The 27,343-nt window shown below is 54.9% G+C and overlaps 1 protein-coding gene across 5 annotated transcripts in view; it reads right to left on the reverse strand.

The window, feature by feature from the left end:
* The window catches only part of PLXNA1 (plexin A1), a 276,107-nt gene that overhangs the window by 129,413 nt on the left and 119,351 nt on the right, over nucleotides 1-27,343 (reverse strand). For all 5 annotated transcript variants that reach the window (XM_043551982.1, XM_007059969.4, XM_043551981.1 and 2 more), the window contains exons 4-7: nucleotides 16,750-16,890; nucleotides 7,863-7,963; nucleotides 2,096-2,219; nucleotides 649-802 (exon numbers count right to left, since the gene is read on the reverse strand). In XM_043551982.1, the coding sequence (XP_043407917.1) occupies nucleotides 649-802; nucleotides 2,096-2,219; nucleotides 7,863-7,963; nucleotides 16,750-16,890 (520 nt within the window). The remainder of the gene's footprint in view (nucleotides 1-648; nucleotides 803-2,095; nucleotides 2,220-7,862; nucleotides 7,964-16,749; nucleotides 16,891-27,343) is intronic.

The raw sequence follows: 27,343 nt of genomic DNA on the forward strand, positions 1-27,343 counted from the left end.
AGGGCGCAGAGAACAGAAACAGCCTCTCCCTTGCTGCACGTCCAGCACCACAGCATCAGCACCACTGGACATGGAAAAGAGCTGCTACGCTCACCCAACCATCTCCCCAGGGCCAATGCAGGACTGATCCTGACAGGGCATTCCCTCATGTCTGGTCCAGGCCAGCTTTAAATGACTCAAAAGATAGGGCCTCTGCACTGCTCTCCTGGGGAGACTACAGCCCTGCTCATTTCATACAGGGGGCAGGGGTGGTGTGTATGTGTTGCAACAGGGCGTGCCTGAATGCCCACACCCTGACCACATGTGTATTGACACACTTTACCCCTCTCCTCTATCTGGAGGCAGAGAGGGGGGATGTCACACACATTTACGCTACAGATAGCTAGAAAGAGCCAGGGCTTTTAATGCAAGTTTAAAATATACAGGCTGGGAATGGCTGAGCTGCCATCAAACTATTCCACACATTCATGCCTCCTCACTGCCTTCTAGGTCTACAACTCTATGGTAAGTGCAGAACTAAGTCATACGGGGAAAGCTGGTGGCCAACCCAGCTCTTCTCTGCATGTGGCTTCCATGGGAAAGTCATGCAAGGTATGTCAGGCAGCCACTGCAAAGGTGACATGGGCCAAGTGTGGTTCCTAAACTCACCCCTGCCCCTGGTGATGGGGATAACATCCTTTGCAGATGGAGAGCTACAGTAGATCCTCCCGTCTTCAATGCGGCTCTCGGACTCCGTAAAATCTTCAAAGGAGCAGTTCACCCCGGCGGAGAGATCTGGGACGTTCCAGGCCTGCAGAACCAGCTGGGGAAAGGAGGGAGAAATATCACACAGAGAATCAGCTAATAAGAGGAACTCGTTAATCATCAACCAGACCAAGCCCAGCCAACAGGCCAGGCCAGGAACAGTACGCACATGCTCCCCGAAATCCAGCAGGGGAGCCCAGCCCCCAGTCCGAAGCAAACACTTGCCCATTCCTGAAAACCAGGGGGCAAGGAAGGAGGTGAGATTCAGAGAGTGTAAGGCCAGAAGGGACCATTAGATCATCTAGTCTGATCTCCTGCATAGAATCATAGAAGATTAGGGTTAGAAGAGACCTCAGGAGGTCATCTAGTCCAACCCCCTGCTCAAAGCAGGACCAACCTCAACTAAATCATCCCAGCCAAGGCTTTGTCAAGCTGGGCCTTAAAAACCTCTAAGGATGGAGGTTCCACCACCTCCCTAGGTAACCCATCAGACACAGGAAATCAAATGCCTTACAAAATCTACGTACATTACATCTACACGGTTACCTTTGTCAACCAAACGTGCAATCTGATCAAAGACTGGATTCAAGTTTGTTTCCCAAGACCTATTTTCCATAAAACTATGTTGACCGGCATTAATTATATTCCTATCCTTTAACTCTTTATCAGTTGAATCCCATATCAGTTTTTCCATTACTTTGCCCAGGACTGATGTCAAGCTAAGCAGCCTGTAGTGAAGCAGGTCATCACAACAGCCCTTTCTGAATATTGACACATGAGCATTCCTTCAGTCTTCTGGAATCTCCCCCTATATTAACAGAGATTTATTAAACTCTAACATCAGTGAGCCAGATATCTCGTTAGCCAGCTCTTAGGTGCCAGTTAACTGGGTCTGCTGATTTAAAAATGCTTATCCCTAGTAGATGCTATTTAACAGCCTCATTAGTTACTAATGGACTGGAAAGTACTTCATCAACTTCATGTGATATGAGTACATCATCCTGCTTCTTTCCAAAAACAGAACAGAACGATTTATTGAACAGTTCTGCCTTTTCTGCATCATTATTAACAATTTTACTACCTCCAGGATTTCTTTTGTTACTGATATACTTAAAGAAATCCTTATTATCCCTAGTCCTGCCAGCAATGGATTTTTCCCTGTCTTTAGCTTCCCTTATCAATTTTCTGGATTTCAGAATTTGTAATTTATAATCGATCGCTATCTATTTACCCTTTTTTCTATTTGTTCGATACTGCATTTTTATTTCAAATTGTTGCCTTCACTTTGCCACAGCACCAGAATGAAGCTAGCACGGGTGACGCTTAAACACCCCCAGGCTGAGCAGCTTACCGAGACCTCGGACATGGTGACCGATATGTTCTTGGGCTGGACGGTGAGCTGGACGCACTGGCGCAGGTCCGAGGCAAAGCGCTGAGGCTCATCAGCCCGCTCACATCGGTCCTTCCGCGAGCAGCTGCAGAGGGATAAAACAGCCATAGTGAGGACAAGGAGAATCCCCCGAGCTCAGAGCTAAGCACCACCCAAATCTGTGGGACGGCCAGTCACAGGGAGTTACTGCTACACTGAGCTTTACACAGAGCTCAGAGGCTGGCCAAGACTAGAGGACCCACATGCTGCAAACTCACAGGTCAGAGCTTTACTAGGGTGGGATGGAGAATGGACATCACATGAGAGGCAGGCCCAGGAGCCCTCCTAAAACCCTGAACAACTACGGCCGATCCCAGAGCAGGTGTTTGGACAGGATATATCACACCCACCAGGCAGCACCCCTGGCTACTTTAGCCCTGGGTACCTCCAACGGCTCTCTTCCAAGGCATCCCAACCCAGAACTGCAGCACTCCTTGCTACTCTAGAATGGATACACCACACAACTCTGCCGATGCACCCCAACCCAGCACTGCATCATCCCTTGCTACTCCAGCCTGGGGACACCACACAGCTCTGCCAATGCACCCCAACCCAGCGCTGCATCATCCCTCGCTACTCCAGCCCTGGTACACCACACAGCTCTGCCAGTGCACCCCAACCCAGCGCTGCAGCATGCCCCTGAATATTCTAACCCTCTCCCCCAGTTCTTTGATGGTGCTCTCATCTAATTGTGTGGTGGCCTGGGGTGGCATGAGAAATTATTTTCCACTTGTACCCTACACCCTGCTATGGGCTCAGGTCTTCAGAGGATAGTGCACTAACTTACTCCCTCCCCTTGCACCAGTAACTACCAGCTCCTCCAGAACATGCTGAAGCTCCCCCGTCTTTCCTCTATGCTCTCAGTGCTTCTTTCCCCACAGTACATCAAGAAAGCAGCTCTGGATTAACCAGCCCTCATGGCCTGGAGGCTGTTCCCCCACTCTGCAGCCACTTCAAGAAGCACTGCTCCCTCATAATGAGTTCGAAGAACTTCCCTTTGCTTCCCCTCCCTTTATCTGCAACAACATTATTGCATTATGGGAAAAGTCTAATTAAGTGGAGGGCAAGAAGAAAAAGAAATGCCTGGACACATTTCAAGGTCCTGGCCGTAATCTGGGTGATTTATCCCCTGAGCAGATTCCAGTGCCACACCGTATCTCGGAGACCCCGAAATATGCTCTGTCCCATCCTCCCCCGCCCCCCGAGGGATCATGGAGGGAAATGGCAGCTCAGAGTTTAATTAAATGCCCTGCATGGCTAGAAAGGCAAAGCTTTGCCAGGGAGAGACACACTTCCAAGGTGATTTTCAATTCCAACCCCCAAAAGAAAATCCCCAAACTTTGTGCTGGTTTTTCTACCTTCCATGCCATTTTCCCATCCCTCCTGCACATGGAGCTGAGGTCTGAGAGCCTGGCTGCCATGTTAAAGGCCTTCCCTCCCAGCTGTCCAGAGCAAATTACAGCCCATTCACACCGCCCCCTCCCTGCAGTAAGTAGAGGTGAGGGATGAATGCCTGCCTGCGATTTGCCTCTGAAACGACACTATGACTTCGATTCCTGCCAGACATAGGTGGGGAGGGAGGGCAGAGTTAGGGGCCCCTGTGGTTTAGCCTCTCTGCCTATCCAGGCAGCTGTGTCGGCATCACTGCTAACCACAGGAGTCTGTGGCTGACCACATGTGCACCACAGCGGGATGTCCCCGTGCTGGGGGAGCTATTGCCCAGCTTATTGGGTCTGACCTGAAATCTACCCTGGGGATAGAGAGAGAGGCATCAGTTTTTGGCCCTTGGACGGCACGAGGCCCAGCGAGTCTGGAAAAGGAAGGTCTGGGTGAGGCCCCCGGCCAGGAGATCACTGGCTCCATCCAGCAGAAGCTCCCTCGGACTGCACCACACCCCGTGTTTGGGTCTCTACTCCCCGATTTCCCTCTGCTTCTTGCCTACCCCTCCCACCCACAGGCCCACTACAGCTTGGCTGGCAGTGTGAGGGGATGGCTCACCACACTAAGGCTCAGCGTGTAATGCCTCAGCTACCCCCCCAGTCACTGGGACAAATCCCAACAGGCTCAGCTCAGCCTTTTGCCCTCCAGAACCAATCAACTTGGTTCCATGCAGGTTACTGCATGTGGGTCCTTCCGAGTGGAGACACGGAGCTCCTGCCTGCTCCACATGGACACTGAAGATCCCAGGGCACACTGAGAAAGAGCAGGGCTTTGTCCACTGAGCATCGACTGCTGCCCTCCACGCCTGAGGGGCTGCATTTTGGCTGGGCTGTGCACACAAAGGGAGAGGCGCTATGGTGCAAAAGGCAGAAGATTATTCTAAAGCGTCTCTCACCCGCTGTCTGCACTTTGCAGCCCACCGTCACTGCTAAGGACGCTGGCACACAACGGGGCCTTGGCTCTGTGCAGGTCTGACTGTGCCCGCTGCCTCTCCCCAAGCTGCACCATCACACGACGTGCAACAGCAGAGCCGGCTGCCTTGGCTACCGACAATGGCTTCGTGCTGAGCCTCAGAGGTAAAGCTCCTGCTTTCCACAGGCCTGAGTGTCAGAGAAGTTAGCTCCAGTACTTCTGGCCTAGATGGCACAGTGCAATCAGGCACATTTGCATGTGTGAGAGAAACTAGAGTAAACACCACAGCATAAAGAGACGGGCAGCCCCTATTAGCTCCCCGAGTCCATCGCCCACTACAGGCTTAGCCCCCCTGTACATTTCCTAGGAGCAGACGTTGCTGGAGGCAGGCCCGTGGACAGCAGTTCCGGGCCCCAGGGCAGAACAGTCAACGTGCCCCAGGCACGCGCAAGCCGCGGACGTGGTGCACGTGACATTTGGGCGGTGCTGCACCTGCGCTGCTGGGTGCGCTCTTCCAGCACGGCCAGGGCTTCCACATGCCCACCCGGCAGGGCTCCCAACTGTCTAATCGCACAGACCCAAAGGCCTTTGTTCTGCCCCCTGCCCCGCCCCTTCCCCGAGACCATGCCCCTATCGCGCCCCTTCTCTGAGGCCCTGCCCCCTGCTCACTCCATCCCCCCTCCCTCCATCGCTCGCTCTCCCCCACCCTCACTCACTTTAACCAGGCAGGGGCAGGGGGTTGGGGTGCGGGGTGCAGGCTCCGGGAGGGAGTTTGGGTGTGGGAGGGGCTGTGGGCTCTGGGAGGGAGTTTGGGGGTGGGCTCAGGGGGTCAGTGCTTACCTCGGGCAGCTCCCAAAAGCAACTGGCACCCCTTCTGGCAGCAGCTCTTAAGCGGGAGGCCCAGGGGGTCCCTGCCTAAGTTTCCTCTAAGCTGCATGTCTATTAAGCCCCATGCAGGGGCTATGGGCTGCGGCGGGAAGAGATACTTCTCCCCCAGCATGGACTTGTTGCGGCGGGGAGAGGCACCCCTCCCCGCCGGCCTCAGCACGGACCAGCCCCACACTTGCCATAGCTGGGGGAGAGGAGCCCCTCCCTTAGCCCCGAGCTGCTGCGGCAAGAGAGGGCTGGGGGGAGTCCTCTCTCCCCATTACAGCCATGGGGCAGCCTGTACCCCAAACCCCTCATCCCTGGCCCCACCCCAGAGCCTACACCCCTCACTCCCCAACCCTCTCCCCCAGCCCTGAGCCTCCTCCTGCACCCAGAACCTCTCATCCCCGGCCCCACCCCAGAGCCTTCACCCATAGCTGAAGTCCTCATCCCCCCTCACCCCAGCCATAAGACCCCTCCTGGATCCCAAACCCCTCATTCCTGGCCCCACCCTAGAGCCCGCACCCCCAGCCAGAGCCCTCCCACACACACCCTGCACCCCAACCCTCTGCTCCAACCCTGAGCCCCCTCCCAGACTCCAAACCCCTCAGCCCCACCCCCACCACATGAATTTTGTTATGTGCGCTGATATGTCACACATCACCCCCATATTGGTGCATATAACTGCACACGGATGTAAAAAATTAGAGGGAACACTGGTCTCCGTGCACCACTGCCCACAAGCACCACCCCTACAGCTCCCATTGGCCGCAATTCCCGACCAATGACAGCTGCGGAGTCGGTGCTGGGGGCGGGGGGGGGGGGGAAGGGCAGTACGCAGAGATCCCCTCTCCAGGGGCCGCAGGAACATGTCGGCTGCTTCCGGGAGCAGCACGGAGCGAGGGCGGGCAGGAAGCCTGCCTTAGCCCTGCTGGCGGCCCCTGGGCCCTTTTAAATCTCCCGGGACCCCGGGCAATTCCGCCACCCCCAGCCCCACCCCCCCCACCCGCCGCTGCCCTGGCAGGAGGCAGCCTAGGAGACTGAGGCCATGGTCAGTGTCAGGACAAGCTCTCCCCACGCCCTCTGCCACTCGTGCTGTAGAGTGACTCCAAGGCTCTCAGTCCGTGACTGCTCTGCTGAGGCTACTCACAAGGGTGGGACTTAGTGCCTGTCATGGTGGTAGCTTTGTGCTGTGGGCACCGGTCTGCTCAGGACTGGGCTGAGTCCCAGCAACTCAATTCACACCAGGCTCCAAACCACCATCAAACCACATCTGGTCACAAAGGGGAAGGTCACCACAGGGATGAAATGCCCTGGACTCCAAAGGGCTAATGGGGCAATCCAGACTCTGACACTGCATCACCCTGGATGCCCAGAAAGGCTGGAGAACAGCTGAGCAAGGGCGAGCTTCTCCATTGCCATGTGGCCTGCATTAATGTGTGCTGCAGGGGGATGGGAAGCTCCTGCCCGTCAGGGAGGGAAGCTTCGTGTCTAATCCTTAGCTACCCGGCAGATCTGACACTCAGAATCCTCTGTGCGCTAGATGGCTGGTGACTCGGAGCAGGCTGCCATCAATCACCCTCACTTCTTTCCAGGGGACACAGCGCAGCCAGAGAAGCCAGCGAGAGACAGCACAAGCCAGGCAGATGGGCCCTTATCTCCCAGTCTGGTCTGCCACCAGCTGGAAATCGGTGGGGAACCAACCCCTCAGCCAGTGCCCCTCTCTGAAGGGCTCTCATCTGCACCCACACGCTCCATGGAGTCAGTGAGTGGCGACACCACCCACAGCGGAGGAAGCTGAGGGTCACATCTGCTGAGATGGGCTAGTCTTCCTTTCGCTGGGGTTTGACCACAGCTGTAGGGGCTGAGCATGTACCACAGATCTCAGCAAGAGCACCTTGAGAAGCCACCCAAGCAAGGCTAATTGGCCAGCACCTCTGGTGAGGACCCGAGAGGGAACAACGGGAGGCTGCAGGTCAGCACTAAGAGGCCCTGGCTGAGCTGTGTGAGGGGCCCAGGACTGGAATGGGATGGGGGGAGGCTGGACAGTGCCCTGGACTAGGATAGTAAGACAGGTGAGAAGAAATGGGCACTGGCATGGCACCTCCCTGTATTGCGCTTGGCTCTAGCAAGGCCTATCATCAGTCCCTGCAGGCGCAGCAGAGTGGCATCCAATCTGTTTAATGTGGAAGGCACTCAGATACCACGGTGATGGGCAGCAGTACAAACCCATACAGACGAAGGACATGCAACAAAAATCCAACAGCACGCTCAGCGCCCAACGAAACAGGGCTCTGTTGTGCCGGGGATTCATGTCCTTGCTGGTCCTGAGAGACCCAGCTGGGCCCCGGCTAAGGGCTCAGGGGAAGCCATGAGGGTTTGCCCTGGGCAGCCTGGCAGGTGACCGGGGAGAGAGGGCAGGTGTGCAGGGCTGGGGCACAGACACCCAGCATGAGCCCGCCGTACTCACAGGTTATGGAGGACACACCAGCCGCAGTGGGGGTCCCTGGAGCCCAGGCACAGCGCACAGCTCTTGTATTGCTCACAGCTCTCCACGGGCACTCGTGTCACCTGGGGGAGAAAGAGAGAGAGGCAGATTGTGAACATGCCCATCAGAAAGCCCCAGGCCAGCCTGTTCCTACCCACCCACCTCTTGGGGAGCCCCACAACACACACCAGGAAAGGGGGCCGAGCTCGGCGGAGTGGGGGCAGCATCGGGGGCAGATGGAACCAGTGCCTTGAGAGAGTGGGGACAGAAGGGAATGGGGGAGATGTAGGGATCCTGCAGGATAGATGGAATGGGTAACTGGGGAGCTGGAGGGGAAGAACGAGGCAGAAATGAGTGACAGCGAGGGAGGAAGGGAAGGTGGGTCGCACTATGATGATGGTGGCTCAGGCCCATGATTAAGGGAAGGCTGTAGGGTACACTCCCCTCATGCTGCTGGATCCCATGCCCAGTTAACCCCACCCTTGGACATGAAGGGATTAACAAAATATAGGGGCAAGCCCCAGGCTTGTTTCGAGCCCAGAGCTGAAGACCTGAGGTGCCCCGAGTGTTTCTTTGAGGCTGGGGATGGGTGCAGTGGGGCAGCAGGCAGAGACCCTTCTCCTGTGCTTTCATCTCATGCCGTGCTCCCCAGAGCCAACCCAGTGCCTATGAATCCAGCAATGGGGCGAGGAGCCCAGTCTCCACCACTGTACAAGCTCTTGAGGCTGGGGACACACAGAACCTTTCCCTCCCATCTGTGCGGCCACGGTGAGCACATGACGTGAGCAGGTGCCCTCGCTGACTCCACCGTACCCTGAGTCCCACAGCTTGGGGCACGCAGGCAGCATGGCGCCTCGCAGCCTGGCTACCCTGGGTGAAGGGTGCCCTCGGAGTTCCCTGGGGGGGCTATAAGTGTCCCCTACCCATACACGGGGGTGTCTGTTAGATATTCAGCAACAGTGCATGGGGCCAGCTTCTGAGCAGAGGTGGCTCTCCTAATAAAGGCCTAGAGGGTCTGTTAACACGACAGCTTGCCTCATGACTTGAGCCTCGGCTGGCAGTGTCTATACCTAGGGCAGGACTTTCAGAGATAGGCAGCTAGATTTAGGGTCAAGGGGCAACGTTTAGACACCTGATTTTTACAAGTGCTGAGACCAGATTGGCCAGTGTGCCCTCCCCTCAGTCTCAGGCAGAGAGCAGCAGGACCTGGGTGAGCATTTATTTGTGCTTAATGCCCCCAGGGAGCATTGACTTCAAGGGTCAATAAGGTGAAATCTGGTCTCCAGGAATAGGAGTCTCATGAGCCCACTAGACGGCAGGTTATTTCACTCTATAAATAGCTCCCTTCTTGTCCCTCAAGAAGCCCATATAAGCATGACCACAAACACCAATGGGGGGCATCAGGGTTGTATCCCAAGCACTAGTGCGCATGAACCGCAAATGCCCAATCCTGGGAAAACTCCAGTGCTGCCCCCTGCTTCAAGGAGCTGCAGACCTGGCTCCTTCCCAAGCCAGATGTCCCTGTCTTTCGCTCTCCTTATTATCGAATCATAGAAATGTAGGGCTGGAAGCAAGCTCAAGAAGTCATCAAGTCCAGCCCCCTGCACTGAGACAGGACCAAGCAAATCTAGATAATCCCTGACAGGTGTTTGTCCAACCTGTTCTCAAAAACCTGCAATGACGGGGATTCCACAACCTCCCCAGGACCTTTCTCCCTCCCCATCACTCCAGGGCAAAATCCTGCAGTTGGGACAACAGTTAGACCAGGTCTCCACTCACTGTTCCCTCTAAGCTGTGCGTGTGTGCACGCGCACACAGATCCTAAACCCCGCGCACCCGGCGAAACACCACACGCACAAAAATTTGCACGGAAGAAAGTTTTTTGTGCACACAGCCTGTCAAAAATTAGAGGGAACATTGTCTCCACTACAGACTTCTGCTGGCATAACTCAGTCAGCCAGGGGTGTGAAGAGGTGGGACCCCTGACGGGCAGAGGCCCTAGTGTAGACGCAGTTATACAGCCAAGCTGCACTTTCACCCATACAGCTCATTTTGCTCATGCGTGGGACTTTCGCTATACTGGTACAAAATGCAACTTTGCTGGTCTAGCTCCGGCTATACGAGCAGCGCTTTGCCGGTATGGTACATCAGTATCCCTATATCTGTACAGCGCTCGTAGCGTAGCCATGGCCTTCCTTGCTGTGGCCACCAGTGATGTTCCAAAGAGCAGCAGCATTCCATAAGTTACAGCTGTGACAGGCTAACAGCCCTGATGGACAACGGCCAGATGCCAACCCTGCAGCTGCAGTGAAGAGGGGAGATTTTAAAAGGAGCAGGGTCGGTAGGACATTCACCCCTAACCTGGTCCTCAATGACCTGGAGGTCACCTGGCATGGTTGGAAAGAGCCCTACAACCTTCCATACCTACAGTCTCCTGTGGGTAACAGTCTGAGCTCCCCTGCTGGTAGCTAAGAAGGGGAAGAGAGACTGGAAGCTCCTGGACCATGTGAGGACACCTCTGCTTGCCCCAGTGGGCCCCACACAACCTTAGCTCCTTAGAAAGCTCAATGGTGAGAGGGAGGGCAGGCGAGGCTGCTCTGTATCTGTTCTGAGCAGCCAATGGAACACTGAGTTCATTTCAACCCAGAGGCAAAGGCGCTAAGAAAAGCTACATTATTTCCATCAAGAATTATTGAACCTTGAGAGAGAAAAACAGCTCACGAGGGACCTAAGAGATCCAGTGTACCCAGCAGAGACACAGCCTCTCTAGTGCTCTCTGGCTTTCATGGCAAGGGATGCAGGGCTGTGCCCAACATTTCTCAAACTCCTTTCAAAGACTTATGCCCCTCAACCCTGACCTTCAGTCCCCCATCACCCCACTATCCCAGCCCTGCCTTCCTCCTACAGCTTTGCCAATCCCCCTCCACTCTGACCCACAGCTCCTCCTGCTACTCTAACCCTGAGCTCCTACACAACTCTACAGACACCCCTCAATCCTGACCAGCAGCCCACCACTGCTATTCTAGTCATGGGCCTCCACCCTCCATAGATGCCCCTCAACCCTGAACTGCAGCTCCCTCTCTCCCCACAGAAGAGGATTCTCCCCACAGAAGAGGACCCTGAATGAGGCTAACAACTATTTCCAGATTATAATGGAGGTCATGCCTAGATTGTGATACACAAGCGGGGACCACACTGAGACCCCATCAAGCTCATTGGCAAGATGACTCAGGTACTGGAATCAAAGGCAGGTGTGGCATAGAGAAAGGCGAATGGCTGGGGATCCTGGCCATCTAGCCAACCTCTGTAGAGCACAATGAACAACTGGACTCTCCAGAGTTTAGGAAAACGGGCTAGCATTTTACAGCCCCCTATGCCCATTTCAGATGCTAGCCAGACCCCTGCATCTCCGATATATGACAGGAGGAGCTGACCTTAAAGGGTTACAAGCTCTTTATTAATTGCTCCTCCAGATTTGATTAAAATCCCCTCATTCCTCTGGCCCTCCGAGCTCTGTTACAACTGTTCATTTAATTACTTTCCAGCAACACCCTGATAACACCAGGCTGCGATGGAAGAGAGCTCTTTTTATTTAGGAAAGGAGAAGACAGGAGTGGGAGGAGGTTTCAGAAGGCAAGAGAGTTCTTTGCTTTGTCAGCAAAGAGACAGAAGCTGCAACAGCAAATGTCATTAATACCCACTTCCAACCTGTTTGTAAGGACCCAACACAATTGGGTTAATGTCCTGCTACCCTCGCTGTGAAAAACACTGCAGCTCAGCAATAAATCCCCCCCTCTTGGGGTTCACTGAGCAAAGCCCTCGTCTGCCTAGCTGCCCCCCAAATATTCCACCAAGGGTAGGCTGTGTTAGGCAGGCCTTAGAACTGCAACAGGGCAATGACAGGGAGGCAGCCAGGAACAGCTTCTCAGATTCCCCCCCCCCCCTTTCCTTTAGGGTCCTCTCACCTCCCCCCATCCCCAGAGTCTACAGCCTTTCCCCATGGGATCCCCACAGGATCCCCACATACACAACTTCAAGCCCTTCGACCCCCTGGGGAACAGGGAATCCTCTGTGGTTCAAAGTGCTCTGAAGCATCCATAGATGGTCCTAACGCTCTCTTGTGGCCTGACAATCCAATCAGACCTCCTGCATAACCCAGCCCAGACAATTCCACCAACAATTCTGCATCAGACCATCCCTTCTGGTCATCACTCCTCTCTCCCCAGCTGGCCACAGCTTAGGGCATCTAGCATGGGGCTGGGAGTGCAAAACTGGGGGGAAACAGTGACTTACGGAGGGAGTGAAATCTCCACACTTGGGCTGCAGACTCAGGAACATGGTCTCTCTTTCAGCTTCTGCCTTGGAGCTGAAGACCATCTCCCGCTGTCACTTCAGCACTGCCCCAACCTTTCCCAGCTGCCCCAACACCTGTCTGTCAGGAGGGGATAGCCCAGACCTGGGAACTCCTGGCCAGATCCAGCTGAACGCAGGGCCAAGGGGAGAGGCTGCTCTGCTAAGGAAGAGTTACAGCCCATTTTCAGTCCTGCTGCCATTAGCAGCCGAGAGGGAGAGGAGGAAATGGAAGAGCTGGGAATAGTAAGGGGCTCGGTGCTGAGAGGCTCACCGCTGAGCCACATCCCAGGCCCTTTGAGACTCCGGGATTGGGGGATTCGGCTGACAGCCTCCCAGTCAGCAAGTCACTCAGAGAGCCCCAAGTCTCCTCAGAGCCTCTGGCAGATTGTAAACCGGAAACAGGGCCTGGCAGGAGGAGGAAATAGGGTGCTCCGTCCCCATGGGGTGTCTGGAGCAATCAAAGGCCCCGTTTTCACATCCCCCACCTGGGACAATGGCTCGGATATGTATCATGATTCTAGTTCAGCTGTGGTTCCAGCCACGCGCACAGACTGGGAGACTGAGACACACCTGCCCACAGCTCACCCACGCTGCCCACTCAGCCACATCGGGGAGGCTGGGCCACAACACAGCTCCGGCAGGAGTCCATCTCAGGGGGGCAAAAGGCCTATTGCCCCTTGGTTCATCCCGTGTCCCCGCTCCAGCTGCACTCTGAGCGAGGCACAGCATGGGTAAGCACACTGCAAGGGGGAAGAGTGCTCACAGTTCGCCAAGGGACAGCCCTGGTCCTGTCATGGGGCACCAGACCCGGCTGTTTCGGAAACATAGGCACAGACCCCACACAAGCCCTCCCAGGGCAAGAACACTCCATCTCCAGCAAGCCTGCCTGTGGAGGAGGATGGGGTGGTTAGTATCCCCTGAGCCATGACCCAGTGGGGCAGCCAACCAGCATGCAGCCCAGACTGCCGTGCGGACCCACCCAGCCCCACCCAGGTGCACCCTTTTGGCCATTGCATTCCTTCAAGGGGAAGATGGTGTTATTGTTGAAATGCTATGGTAGAGCTGGCAGGCAGAAGCTGAGCTAGCTCTCCTTCTCACCCAGTGCCAGGCCCTCCCCTGACACACCACTGCATCAGCCTTGCACTGCAGGACACTGTACGACATAGCAAGGTTTGCACAGTGCCATTGCAGCATTGGGACAGTGCATGGATCAGCGTTCATGTTGCACTCCCCATCAGTACCCAGCCCGGCCTGGGGAAGCTAACGATCCAACCAGTGGACCAAATTCGGTGATGAATCCTGGTCCATTGCCACCTGAGGCACATTGCACATATGCTAAGAAGAGAAGATCACCCTGCAGCCCTCCTGGGAGCTGAGGTTGGGAAACAGACCTGACCATCCGAACGGGGAATCCCCACCCAGAATGGGGCACGGGGCAGCCTAGCAGTAGCTAAGCATAGCTAAATCGCAGCCCACATTCACAGTGTGGACACAGACCCATGGGTAAGAACCACTGGGCCAGCAGGCCTCCCTCCCCTGCTAAACCCATAAGAGTTTGCAAAACTGGGATCCCTCCAGGTCATTCTCTGAAGAAACTACAAGCCTCACTTCGAACACATGATAGCGGCCCTGCTACCCAACCACATGCAGGCTTCTTGACGGCTTGGGTCGCACACCCTGATCAGAAGACAGAAAACCACCAGTGCTCAGTCTCCCCATTAAGGTCTCAAAGCAAGAGGATGGCCCAGCATGAGCCAGCGTCTACTCAAAGGCCCCGTCCACACTAGAAAGGGCGCTATACTGGGGCAGCACGCTGTACAGACTAAGGACCAAATATAACAGTGACAGGCAGGACTGGAACAGCAGCTGGGGGTCAGGAGCGAGGTGCATAGCCAGAGCGGCAGGGATGTGGGAGGGTTCAGAAGAGAGGACATGACTAGAGCACAGAGCCTGGGAGAAGGCAAAGTGCCTAACCACACTGCATCCGCCCTGTAACTGCCCCCTCCTTCATCTCGTCTTAGGACCACTGGATCCCAAGTCTCGCGGCCCAGCGCAATAACCATGGGGCCACCTACATCCCGCCTCTGGTGGGAAGAAGCGAGCAGGGTGAGATCTGTGTCTAAAATCCCCCTGCTGTTCGCAGAGTGGGGGGTGAAGAGGGCAGGGAGGACCCAACTGCCCAGAGCTCCACTTGCCTGTGAGCAGCTCCCCAAATGGTTAATTCATCTCACCGCAGGACTCCACCTCGCTCTGCAGAAACGACAGCCCAGGGCCATCCTCCTACGTACCTCACACACCCTACTTCAAACACTGCCTGCGCTGGATCCGGCCCGCCTAGCAGCCGTGGCCACGGAGACGGGAGGCGGCCTTGTGTTCTCACCACCCGCCCGGGCCAACGGTTCAGGAACCTCCGCACCCATAACAAGAAGGAGTCAGTCAGAGCTAGTGGCTTCGATGCTGCCCATCTGTTCCCCTGCCGAAGGCATCAGGCACATGGGGGAGGTGAATGGAGAGCGCTTTCCCACTGTCAGACTTCCTCCCTGCCCCTCTCCTCCAGCCCTCCCAGCAGGGAAGTCAGCTTTGCTCAGGTGTTTAGCAGGAGACTGAGTGAAAGGGTCAGAGAAGCCCATATCCCCAAAGGGAGGGGGAACTCCAGGGGGCTGCCAATAATCATTAACATCTGGGGCAAAGGATTGCCCATGCCATAGGATCCCCCTGCTAGGAGCCTGCTGGAGCAGCACTTACGGGGAAGGCACTGAGCTCTCTGCACTGGGGCCTCAGTATTACCCAGGCACCCTGCAGACAGCTCCAAAGATGGGGGATGACAGGACCAGGGAACTGAAAGGGACATTCAGGCCAGCCAAAGCTCAGGGGAGCAGGGCAGGTAGGCGTGGGGGGGGGGGGGAGGGGAACAGCCTGGTGAGCAGCTGCAGCCCCCCTTTCGTCCTTCACGGCAACTAGGCAGGAGCGCACAAGTGACCTTCCAGTGGGACTGAGCCCAGTGGGGGATGTCTGTTCCCAGAGGGCAGGAGGGGAGAGCGAGACACTCAGCGGGTCACTGGCAGGCCTAGATGGGACACAGCAGCCCCTGCAGGGACAGATGACAATGCAAAGACAGCAGCCCCAGAGAGACTTCCTCTGGGAGGCAGTGACCCGGAAGAGCTCTATGGGAAAGGGAGCCCAGGGGAGGGAAAGGTGACAGGAATGTGGGAGCGAGCGGCTGCTGGGGGGAACAGGGCCGCCCCTGCCCTACACGTCCCCCAATTCTCCATGGGAGTGTCCTGATGAACCAAGAGCCCTGGAGACTGGATTCCTCCATCCCAGCACGGGCAGCAGCAGCCCAAGCTTCCCCAGCAGAGCGTCTGCTCTTCCCTGGAAGGCACCCCCCCACTCAGGCCTACAGGGGAGCCCCGTCGCCAACGTGTTCTCCAGTCTCAGCCTCCGCTATGACTGTCGAAAGCGAGACCAGTCAGTGATACTGCACCACAGGCTCCTGGCGCGGCACTGAGAATGGGCAGACTCATTTCACACAGGCCACCTGTGGCAATCCTCTCTTAGCACAGCTTGAGACAGCCAGAAGGCAATATCGCCACCTCACAGGGTCACAGCAATGGTCCAGAGAGCTGGAAGCATGCAAACATAGATACACGCCTGCCCACACACACGCACAGGTATGTGCCCTCCCATGTGTAGGCATACCGGTGAATACAAACACTCATGACTATACACAGCATTGCCAAGTTCTCATAGCAAACCGTGCCGTGTTGAACATGTGCTGTAAAGAAGCAGGCTAAGGGAGCTATATTTGGTCAGCTCAGATGGACTGTCCGTCCCTATGTCTTCCAGCAGACCATAAGAGATAACTGCCTGCTGCCCAGTGGGGCCGACCCTGCAGCAATACCAGTGAAGAAGAGCCAGAACCCATCCCATTCCACTGGCTGGTGCACTGGCTAGGGGGAGCTACTGAGGTGGCTCACTGAGCCCCAGGGCATAGCAGAAGCTAGGCAGAGGGAAGATCACACATAGCTCCACACCCCCTTATGATGGACCAAGGAGCAGAATGACCCTCAAAGGAAGCCTTTAGTCAGCGTTCAGGTGGGGATTTCCAAAGGAGTGAAAGAGAATTGGGTACTCAGTGCCCACTGCACCTCCCGCCAGGCTCCTCTGCAAAGCCCAGCGTGAGTGACTAGACCTTGTGCAGTCAGACTGCAGGGCCATGCAGAGGGGGTCTCAGGCCTCTGTCAGAGGCTCCAGGGAGACACGAGGGACAGTGCTGGCACTCTGTGACCGGGGCAGCAGGAGCAATGCAGCTTCTGTCCCTATCATGCTGCTTACTCCTGTGTTCGGTGCCTGGGCACTGCGGTGATGGGAGCAGGCTGGGACCCTCCCTCTTGTAGGATCGGGGTGAGATGGCTGCTGCCGAGTGCAGCACAGGCTGGTCCCTTCAGCTGCCAACTTCACACTGATCTTGCTGATGAAGCAGAGCAAGCCCTGCCTCTCCCTCCTGGGCAGTTACCTGTTTCTCAGTCATGGCGTAGATGTGCTGGCGGTCAGGGCTGAGCACCAGGTCTCGCAGGATGGAGCTGCCCTCGTGGGCCACGACGTTCTCATACTGCAGTGCCAGGCGCCCGCTGGGACTGGCCAAGTCCACCAGGATCTGCGGAGGAGACGGGAGAGGATTAGCACGGTCTCCCATGCAGGGTCACTCTGTAGTGGCTCAGGGAGGGGAAACGCTGCAGTCACAGCAATGAGGCATGCACAGAGGGGTTTCAATAACGCATGGACCCGAGTCAGGAGGCCTCAATCTCCCCTTCCCCCAACACTCCACCTTGTCACCTTCCACAAGTCTCCACCCTGCGCGATTTCCAGCCAGGACCACAAGCCGTGACAAGGGCCATTGCTGACTTCATGAAAATCAGACAGCGGCAGAAATCAATCCGGTGAGAAAGACCCTCAGGCTCCAGGCCTTGGAGGGGCTTTGGCTGCCTCAGGGAAGCACCGGAGCAGCAGCCCAGGCTCAGGAAAGCTCTCCAGACCCTCTCTGCCATCTGGCAGATGTAATGCACCACTTTCTCAGGGCCCCTCCTTTCTCCTACACAATCTGCACACAAGCAGAGCGGGGCACTGGGGGTAGGCCCACCCAGGGCAAGACTGTGCCCTCAGTCTGTTCTCCAGTCCCAGAGTTCAGTTGTCAACATCCCTAGCAACGGGGCTGTCGCCCTGGGGACAGTATCAGGAAATCCTGCCATTTACTCATCCCACACTTCCCTTTGCTCACTTTCATCCCACTGCTCCTCATTCCACCCCACTGGCTCAGTCTCAGGCAGCCAATCCCTTCTGGCATTTACCCTCTCAGAGAGGCACAGGCAGAAACTGCCTTCCCATTCATCGCCATTCAGCCAGACTATGCAGACTTCTTCGCTCTGTTCATCCTTCCCCAGAAGCCAAGCCCTGCAGCCACCTGGTTATTTTTGCTGCTTTCCTCTGAGCTCTCTCCAGTCTGTCAATATCTTTTGAGCGTGGAGGAGGCCAGAATTCCCAGGTCAGTGTCCCCAGAGCTGTGAAGAAAGGGCTTTGTGCCCCCTTGCTCTGGGATGTGGTGCCCCTTGTACAGAAGAGCCCAGAACTGAGCCATGTCTGACAAGGGGCAGGGGGATTTGACACAGTAATACCCAGAAAGGGCTACCACCTCCATAGGCCAGTCTCTCTTGAGATTCAAGGAAGGTCTCAAGGCTTCAAGGCATAATTCTGGGTTGGGCCTAGGAAGGTCTAGGGATCCCACTGTACAACAGAGAGAAGACAGGGTCAGCAGAGGTTCAGAAAGCAGCTCTGTTCCCTGAGCTGTGGCAGGGTCACAGCAAATGTTTTAATCCCTTTATGGCTCCCTTTTACATTAAAACTCTTCCTAAATGCCTTGCTTTCTCACTGTACTGGCAATAACCACATTAGGAGCACTACTGGGACAGCCACCCACAAGGTGGGGGTTAAATTCAGCAGGGCTAGTTCTCTGAACCCAATTGCCCCTCCCTGCTTGCAACGAACACTTACACTCACAGACTTTAAGGGCAGAAGGGACCACTGTGATGATCTAGTCTGACCTCCTGCACATTGCAGACCACAGAACCTCACCCACCCACTCTTGTCATAGACCCTGAACCTCTGGCTGAGTTACTGCCATCCTCAAATCATGATTTAAAGACTGCAAGTTACTGAGACCCCACCATTTACTCTAGTTCAGACCAGTAAGTGCCCCTTTCCCATACTTCAGAGGAAGGCGACCCCCCCCCCAGCAACATACACACACACAAGGTCTCTGCCAATCTGACTGGGGGGGGGGGGGGAGAGGAGGGAATGTATTCCTTCCCAACCCCAAATATGGTGATCAGTAGACCATGAGCATGTAGGCAAGACCCACCAGCCAGACACGTGGGAAAGAATTCTCTGCAGTAACTTAGAGCCCTCCCCATATACTGTCCTGTCTCCAGCCACTGGGGATATTTGCCACTTCCACTTTCAGCTAATGGGGTAGCCTGGGAACCTAGCAGAATCCAGCAGCCCCTGGCCTTCAGCAGCCTCCACGGAGAAGGCATCTCAGAACTGGAGCAGGATGCCCCACACCCATTCCCAGGAGGAATCCAGACACCCAGAGAAAGGGGCGTCCTCCAGAGCCTCCTGCCCCTGCTAACAAAGCCGGCGCACGTAACCCTGTCACTCACTCACTCTTAGCCCTTGGCCCCTGGGAGTGGGACATTGCCATTCTGCATGGATCTGGCATTCAGATGATAAAAGCAGCCTCGGGACAGGCCAGAGCCTTTGTGGGCATGTTCCTCGCACCAGTGAGTCTCTTGGGGTGCAGGCAGAGAGACAGGCTTGTTCACCACTACCAAATGGGAAACAGAACACTGGCTAGTAACCAGAGCCATGCTCCCACCGGGACAAATGGGGAGTGCCAGGCAAGAGATCTCGGAGCCTTCACAGCACAAACCCTGCCCCAAAACATCCAATGCACTGGCTGCTAAAAGCAAAGGGACAACAAAAATTAGCTTCTCCAACCCCTGCAGAGTAACCCCCTCCTGCCCTTCCCAGCACCCCAAAGCCTGCTGAAAGCTTTGCAGTCCCCGCTGCAATAAACAGACTCCAGCATTTGCATAGTTCCCAATCAGGCAGAGGATACGGGGCTGGAAAGGCAGGATCCCAGTGTGCGGTTCATTAGCATGGAAATGTATGCGGCTCACAAACAAACGAGGCCCTGTTTAATTAGAGCGGCGCCTTTGATTCACCACCAGCATCCCGCATGCACCAGCCCCGGATTATTTTTAGTCAGTTTTACAAAACAAATGTATTTAATTAAGAGAGGCACCCCTGAGCTACTAGAGAGAGAGGAGGGCTCCACGTGGTGGGGAGACGGGCTGCCCCCTCGCAGGGTGCGGGGCACTGGGGCCGATGGACAGAGTGTAACTCTGCAGGGAGGAGCTGACAGCTGCTTGGGGAGCCGCAGGCAGGAGCTGAAGTGTGTGCCTGTAGCCACTGATTTCTCCTGCAAGCGCTGCACTCCCCTCCCCTTTACTGGCACTCCCCATCCTGTTACCAGTGCTTCCCGCAGTGCCATCGGTATGGGCCCTGCTCCCCTCCCCTTATCGGCACTCCCCACCCCATTACCAATGTTCCCTGCTGTGTGGTCGGCATGGGCCCTGCTCCCCTCCCTTACCTTACTCCCCACCCCGTCACCAGTGCTCCCCAGCCCACCCCCAACTAGGCCTCCACTCCCTTCCCTGCCACAGCTGGGCTTCCGCTCCCCTTCCCCTTGCTGACAAAGGCACCAGTCCCCTCCCCATTACTAACACTCCATTTTATGCCCCTCAAAGGACTGCCCCCCTTCCCATTAATGATGCCTCTGTTCCCTTCCCCCTCTGCACCTTTCTGGGTACCCCTCTGCTCAGATTTGGGACCTCAGGTTTGATCCTCCCTCAGAACCCAAACAAGAGCAAAGCTTCCAGGGTGCACCCAGCACTAGAGCACCCAACAGTGCTGCGCGGGGAACAGAGCAGCACGCCAGGAGTCAGGGCACCTGAGCTCTATTCCTGGCTCCAGCCCCAGCTCCAGACATGACCCTTTGCAAGTCACCTCCCCGTGTCTCTGCAAAAGGTATAATGCTCCTGCCCTATTTTAGCAGGCACTGCCTGATGGTGCTCTAATGAAAAGTGCTTCACAAGGGGTAAGCGCTGTCTGTGCCTAATGGCAAAAGCCTGGCCAAAAGCTTCCCCACCTTGACCTGAAGGGAGTACAACCCACACTGTCCAGGGGCAGAGGCTGTGTGTGTGTACAGCACCTAGCACAACAGGGTACTGGTTTACGACCGGGGCTCCTAGGCACTACCACAATACAAACAACAACCCGCACCAATAGGGGCTGAGCGCAAGTCCCAGCTCCCCTAACTCCTGAGGCACACAGCGTTCGGGCTCCTAACAGGCAGGGTGCCCTGAATAGAGAGCTGGGGCTGATTGTGTCCTGCCCATGCCCACACACACAGCATCAAAGCCATGGGCACCTCCTTCACTTTCCCCTGCAATCTGGCACGGGCTCTCCCACGGGCTGTGGCAATGTCACAAATGCACCTTCCTTTCCAACCCTTTTACAGGCCACAGTCACAGCGCCAAGAAATCAATATAGTTTTACCCTGGTTTTAAAATAGATCTATGGGTGGCTGTCACTCCGTCAGTAATTTTTAACTAGCGGGGTAATTTCCCCATTACACTATTGCAGTGTGCAGTGCTGGGAAATAGAAAGAGACATTAAAAATAACCGACGTTAAGCACTTCGAGCTAATGCAAGGCTTCAGGAAAAGCTTCAGAATAATTGCTCCAGGCCAAAGAGGGATGGAGCTGAGCCCCTAATAGCGCGACACACACTGGAAGGGAGTACATGACCCTCACCAAGGCAGGCAGGCAGAGACACACAACTCTCTTGCAGATGGGCATCTCTTCTCTTGTGAAAGGAGAGGCCCGAGGCAGCAGACGGGCAGTGTCAAAGGCAACACCCAGCAGCTTAGGGGTCTGGGAGCACAGAATTGAAGGTTGAGAGGCAGTGGGAAGGGGGGATTAAACTATTACTGGGTTGTCAAAGGGCCCTAAGGTGGGGGGGGGGGAAGAGGGGAGGACTTTTAAGGGTCCGAAGTATCACTTACAGTTCATAGTAGGTAAATTAAAGGGAGTGAAAGGCTTGGGGAGAGCAACGTTCCAGGAGTGGGGGAACCTTTCAACAATGCACCTCGCCATCCCCACCTCTGGGGAAGGCTTTCTACGGTGCACCTCACCCACCCTAGCTCCCCAAACCCTCACCACCCCCACCCCCGGGGAAGGCATCATGCCCAACAGGATTACAGTCTAGCCCCTTCACTTTTATTTTTAATTCAGAAACAGGCTGGGAGAAGGACAGAAAGTGGAAAGGGAAAACCTCTCCCACAGTGAGATGGGCTAGACTGGGAAAGTTTCCTTGCAGGGAAGGGGCAGGAGAACCAACACTTTGCGGGGGGGGGATTTAAAACTAGACTAGAGAATAAGACTAGGGGATACCTGCCCTGCCCTGGGCCTCATGGGGGGAATAGATGCGATGGGACCTTGTAGTCTATGGGGGGTTTTTCCAAGCCTTCAGCTGGTAGGACGGGGAAACTCTGGTACAACCAGGCTGTCACATGTAGAATGTACCCTCTAAAAGGCAACAGCCATTGAACTTTGCTACAGGCAGCTCTGAGGAATCTGCTTCCACCTCCCATCTCCAGTGGGTGGGGGATATTTGAAGGATGGGGAGGAGGATGCAGGTTAATCATAGCAAACCCCTCCCTCCCCCCAGGAACCATGTTTCTTCCTGCCTACCCTGCTCTCCTTCACCCAGGGGAAAAGACCGTTACCAAAAAAAACTCTATTAACCTTTCTCCTCATCCTGATGCTGATAATTACCCAATACTAATAATTACTCGTGCTAATTTCTCACTCAGAATTCCTGCCCTCGTTCTGCCTGTCTTGTGTGAGCTGAGCTGAGTCCACAGCCAGGAGTTACAGGCTGGCTTCAGGCAGCAGCCTTAATGCGCTGTATCACAGAGGGAGAGAGGCAAAGGGGAGGCTGGAAGGAGGCCCCACAGGAGAAGAAGGGACTCCGAGTCCCTGAGGGGCAGGCTGAGATGGAGAAGCCACATGGGGAGGGTCTCTCTGCCGGAAGGCCAGCAGGAGCAGTACGTTAAGGCCCTAGGAAAGGTGCAGCCTCTTCTGCCCACCACTGTCAACACAAGGCGTGCCAGAGGGAACCAAAAAGAGCGGGTGCTGGCCAGGTTGGGGAGCCATGCTGGACGATGGAGGGAAAATAGGGGGATCCCCAAAAACACCTCACCACAAATAAATGTGTGGTTGAACATTAGAACTCCCTTCAGACTGTAGGCCCCTGTTCTCGGTAAGCTGCACCAGCTAGCTCCAGAGGACAATCCAAGGCATGAAATCCTCTGGGAAACCTCTCTTGTTTAGGGGAGGCTACCTGCGCCGTGTTTCATCTGCAGGACACGGAGCCCCCACAGCATTGCAACAGTGCCATCTCTAGCATGGACACTGCTGAACAAACACAGACCACTCACTCAGCAAAATGTACAACGCAGTCAAACCCCACTGCTCCAGGGAACGCGGCAACCCCAACACCTAGCTCAGAGGCATGAATTCTTCAAGCAATCAACGGATATGAGCAGAGCTGGGTGGATTTCACGCCAAGCTGGGCTGATTCAGGGGGCCAGGTGGGAACCCTTAAGCTAAACAAGGAGGGTTCGAGAGGTGCCCTGCCTCCAACCAGCCAAATTTGGCAGTTTCATTTCAAGCTTTTGACTTTGCTCGATCCCAAGTGAGAAGCGGAACCGAGGAAATGGGCCAATGACCCAAGCCAGCTGAGTTGCATTGATCAAGCCATGAGACTAGCACACTGCACTGCAGAGCAACGTCTCAACAACCACAAGGCCCAAAGTACTCAAGATCCACAAGATCCCAGGGCACAGGACGGATGCAGTCTGTCCCTTTGATCTGAATGGACTCGTTACCCTCCCTCCTCTTCCCTGATACAACCCAATCCTTTCCATCTTGTGCATGAGCAGAGCTCTTCCAGCTCCTTCCTCTCCCTGAAGCGAAAAGTGCTGGTTGTCTGGGCAGAAGCAGCACAGACACTGCTCCCTGGAACCATCCCTGTCCAAATTTACACAGGCCAGCAGCCCAAGTGCTCCCCTCCTGGGTGCAGTGCTATCCCAGAGGAACTAGATCAAGCTGTTACCTCTGCTGCCATGGCAGTGGGGCTGCTATTTCTGGAGGGTATGACCCAAACATGGGAGGAGACTGGAACAAGGAAATTACAGGGTGAGATTTTTAAGGGACCAATTCTAAAAAATTGCTAGTGGCCTGAGGCTGGTTTGCAAGTAATACACGTGCAAAAGTATCTCCATGGGGGCATGTGCAAATAGCAGGTCAGGAGCTGGTCTCCCTTTCCATGTGAGCAATCAGAGGATTTTCCTTTGCAGTCAAAGGGGCAGCACTTTTGCAGACCAAGGCCTTGGGCTTGTGGAAGTGTGCCCGTCAGGTTCTCACAGAAGCACCCAGCAAAACCCCTCATCAGAAGTTTTAAAAACTGCTTGAAAATGAATCCTAACTGAGCGCGTGACCCTACCGAGTGAGCTAGGTCAGCTTTGCAGCAGTGGGATACACGGACACAGCAGTGCAATGGCATGGGATGTGCATTCGAGAGAAGTATTCTCTCTGTGTCGCAGGGGAGTCCTCTTCCCCACGACACACATACACTGGGAGAGGAGAACTCCTGAAGATGATCAAGAAAAGGACTGCGTGCAGTCACCTTGGAGGTTATAATACTTTGCCTTTCCAAAGCACCCTCTCTCCAAGGATCTCAAAGCATTTTACAAACATCAATTACATTAAGAATACCCATGCCTGGCAGGTCAATGCGAGTCTCACCAGCCCCCTTTTACAGATGAGGAAAATGAAGTGCAGAGAGGGGTCACACTCTGGAGTCCGTGGCAGAGCCTGATATAATGCCTTAACCACAAGACTGTCCTTCCTCTCCTGATCTCTGGGTAGAAGTGTCAGAGACAGGTGCAAGCAGAGCTGACTCCCTGTGGGAACAGGAAGCAGTGTCTGGGAAGGTTACATCCAAGCATGGGCCAGAAGGAGCTTAAGGGAGGGGACGACATTCCTGAAATGCAATATGCAGAACCTGCTGCTTTCTTGTCTCCCTACACCAGGGGCCCCCAACGTGGTGCCCGTGGGTGCAATGGCGCCCGCCGGGGCAGTTGTGTGCACCCGCAGGACACCGCACCGCCGCCGCCGAGCACGGCTGCCTGAGAACCGCCCGCCGAAATGCATTGCCGTTTCTCGGCAGCATTTTGGTGGCAAGACTTCTATCCACTGCCGCTTCTTGGCGGCATTTCAGCGGCGGGGTGTTTGGCGCCCACCACAGTCTGTTGAGACTAGGAATGTGCTATTCCCACAGAAAGGTTGGGGACCACTGCCCTACACACACATTCACTCCCTGGCACTCTGCCTTATTTCTCAGCTCTTTTCCTCTTAAACTGAACTCAACATTAATGGGGGACATCTACTCCCAAGGAGCAAAAGAGCAGCAGGACCCAGCCAGCAAAGGTTGCAGCTAAGCCAGAACGATACCCAGCATGCCAGAGGCAGGTGCTTATCTAAAGTAGACACACCTTGATAAAGATACAGGCTCCAAAGGGCAGTGCTAAACTGACCTCTGCAAGTCACCTCAGGTGGAGATCAGGGTCAGACACTGGCAGGAGGTTTGAAAGGGCTGGATGGTTTCAGGACTGCTAATAACAACATTTGTAGCTCGAGTTGCCAAGGGAAACCAGATCTCATGTTCCATGGTGTATGCCAAACATTTGAAGGGGTCAGAAAAGAATCTTCTCCATAACCTTCAATATGATATTGCATAGACTGGGCAATTGTGTGCATTACAGGGGTTCTAACTTCATGCAAAAGTATCCCATAGCAGCCCAAGCTGTAGGTGGGATTCCAGCCTAAAGAGAGCAGTGGTCCGATATTCCGTGGTAGGCGAAGTGATACTGGACTCAATGGACCCTTGGTCCCATGCTGCAGCTATTCCTCAATTCCTAAGTGGCTGTGTGATTATAAGAGAGAAGGTGGGGGAGAAAATATCTGTTATTGGACCAACTTCTCTTGGCAAGAGAGACAAGCTTTTGAGCTTACACAGAGCTCTTCTGCAGGTGATTATAAGTCATTGTCATTCTCCAGGTGACAAGACAGGACAGGCCATTATGACTAGTTTTTCAGGGGAAGAATGGCCTCCCCTCAGCTTGACACTAACCTCAGCACAGGGAGGCAGGTCATAGGTAGCCAATGGTTTATGGCAAGTCAACCCAACCCCATTCACAGCAAGATTACGGTTAGTTCATGGCCTATCTCAGAGGTTTGTGGCTAAACAGAGCCATTCCTCTGGCTGAGGTTTAGTTGGCTTCCCGCACCCTTCCACCGCCCCATGGATTCCAATTCCTGTCTTGCTCTGATTTTGCATCAGCTCCACTTGAAGCACCCTAACAAGTGCTCAGGATCAAGGAGCTGTTCAGAACATGTCCAAACCCAACAGAAGAGCGAGTTATTGGGATGGAGCAGCTACAAGTGCGACTGTTAGAAAAAAGCTGCAAACAGTCCGATCCCAGATGGAGACCCTCACAGTGTGCAGAGAGACAGGACTGAGACACGGCTGCGGTGCACACTGCTAGGCCAGCCACCTTCCCAGCTCTATGTTTCAGCGGACAGCCACTGCATTGATACACTGATGCTGGGAACCATGATGCAGTGCTGATCAACATTCCCGAAGCACCAAAGGTATCTCAGGGCATCAGAATGTGCCTACCCAGCATGCACTGCACAGCCTGGACATTGGGGACCCTAATACATGAACAGTCTGTGGAGGGGAATGTGGTTGTGAGTCGGGGGTAGATGGAGTGTACTGTCCCATCTGGGAAACTCCCCTGTTACACATGGTTTTAACTGCTCTGCATCCTGCCAGGCAGCCAATACTCCTACATGCCCTAACCCGATGCCACTTCCCCCACACTGACATAGCAGTACATCACAGGATGAGCAATTGTAAATATCACAAGAGGTTTTTAGAAGTTTCTCAAGGCTTCAGACCGCCCCCCACCACTCCCAAGACAGGGTCGAAAGGTTTCCTGTGGTGCTCTTTCCCTCCAGGAGAGGTGTGATTGGTGGACCCTCAGCTGGGAAGGCCAGGTCCGGCTGCCAGTCATCACAGGGAAATGTTATTCCCCACTCAAATGGGTGGACTCTTATTTTGGGACACCTTGCAGCAACGTAATCAGTCCTTTTGCATCATCACATGGCGATCCTGGCTGATGACATAATAGGGCTTAGCATGGTGACAGGAACACTAAGCATTGCATGATGCACTCTAGCTACATGATCATATGCTGTTTGTTCTACAGCAGTGTTTCTCAAATTTCATTTTACTGCAACCCCCTTCTGACAACAAAAAATTACTACACGACCCTGGGCAGGAGGGCCCAAGCCCAAGCCCCGCTACCCGGGGGGTAGGCGGCAGGCAAAGCTCAAGGGCTTAAGCCCTGGGCAGGGGGGTTGTAACCTGAGCCCTGCCACCTGGGGCTGAAGCCCTTTGGCTTCAACTTCAGCCCTGGGCAGTAGGGCTCAGACTTTGGCTTCAGCCCCAGGCCCCAGCAAGCGTAACACCAGCCCTGGCGACCCCATTAAAAGAGGGTCAAGACCCACTTTGGGGTGGCAACCCACAGTTTGAGAACCGCTGTTCTACAGGACCCCCACAACATTCAGTGCATGAGACGGAGACTCAATGAGGCAAAAGGCTGCAAAAAGAGAAAGGAAGACACTGGACTGGGATCCTGGCAAACTAAATTCAATTCCTGGCTCTGACACAGATTTCCCTCTATGACATCAGGCATGGTTATCACAGTGTATACACACGGGGTTGCACAGTCCACCTTAACTGTGGCATTTCCTAACTTTCAAGGGTTTGACTTTAGAACATTAACGTTCTTTTAACAT

This window comes from Chelonia mydas, chromosome 7, assembly GCF_015237465.2.
Source record: "Chelonia mydas isolate rCheMyd1 chromosome 7, rCheMyd1.pri.v2, whole genome shotgun sequence".
In the NCBI taxonomy this organism is placed as follows: domain Eukaryota; kingdom Metazoa; phylum Chordata; order Testudines; family Cheloniidae; genus Chelonia; species Chelonia mydas.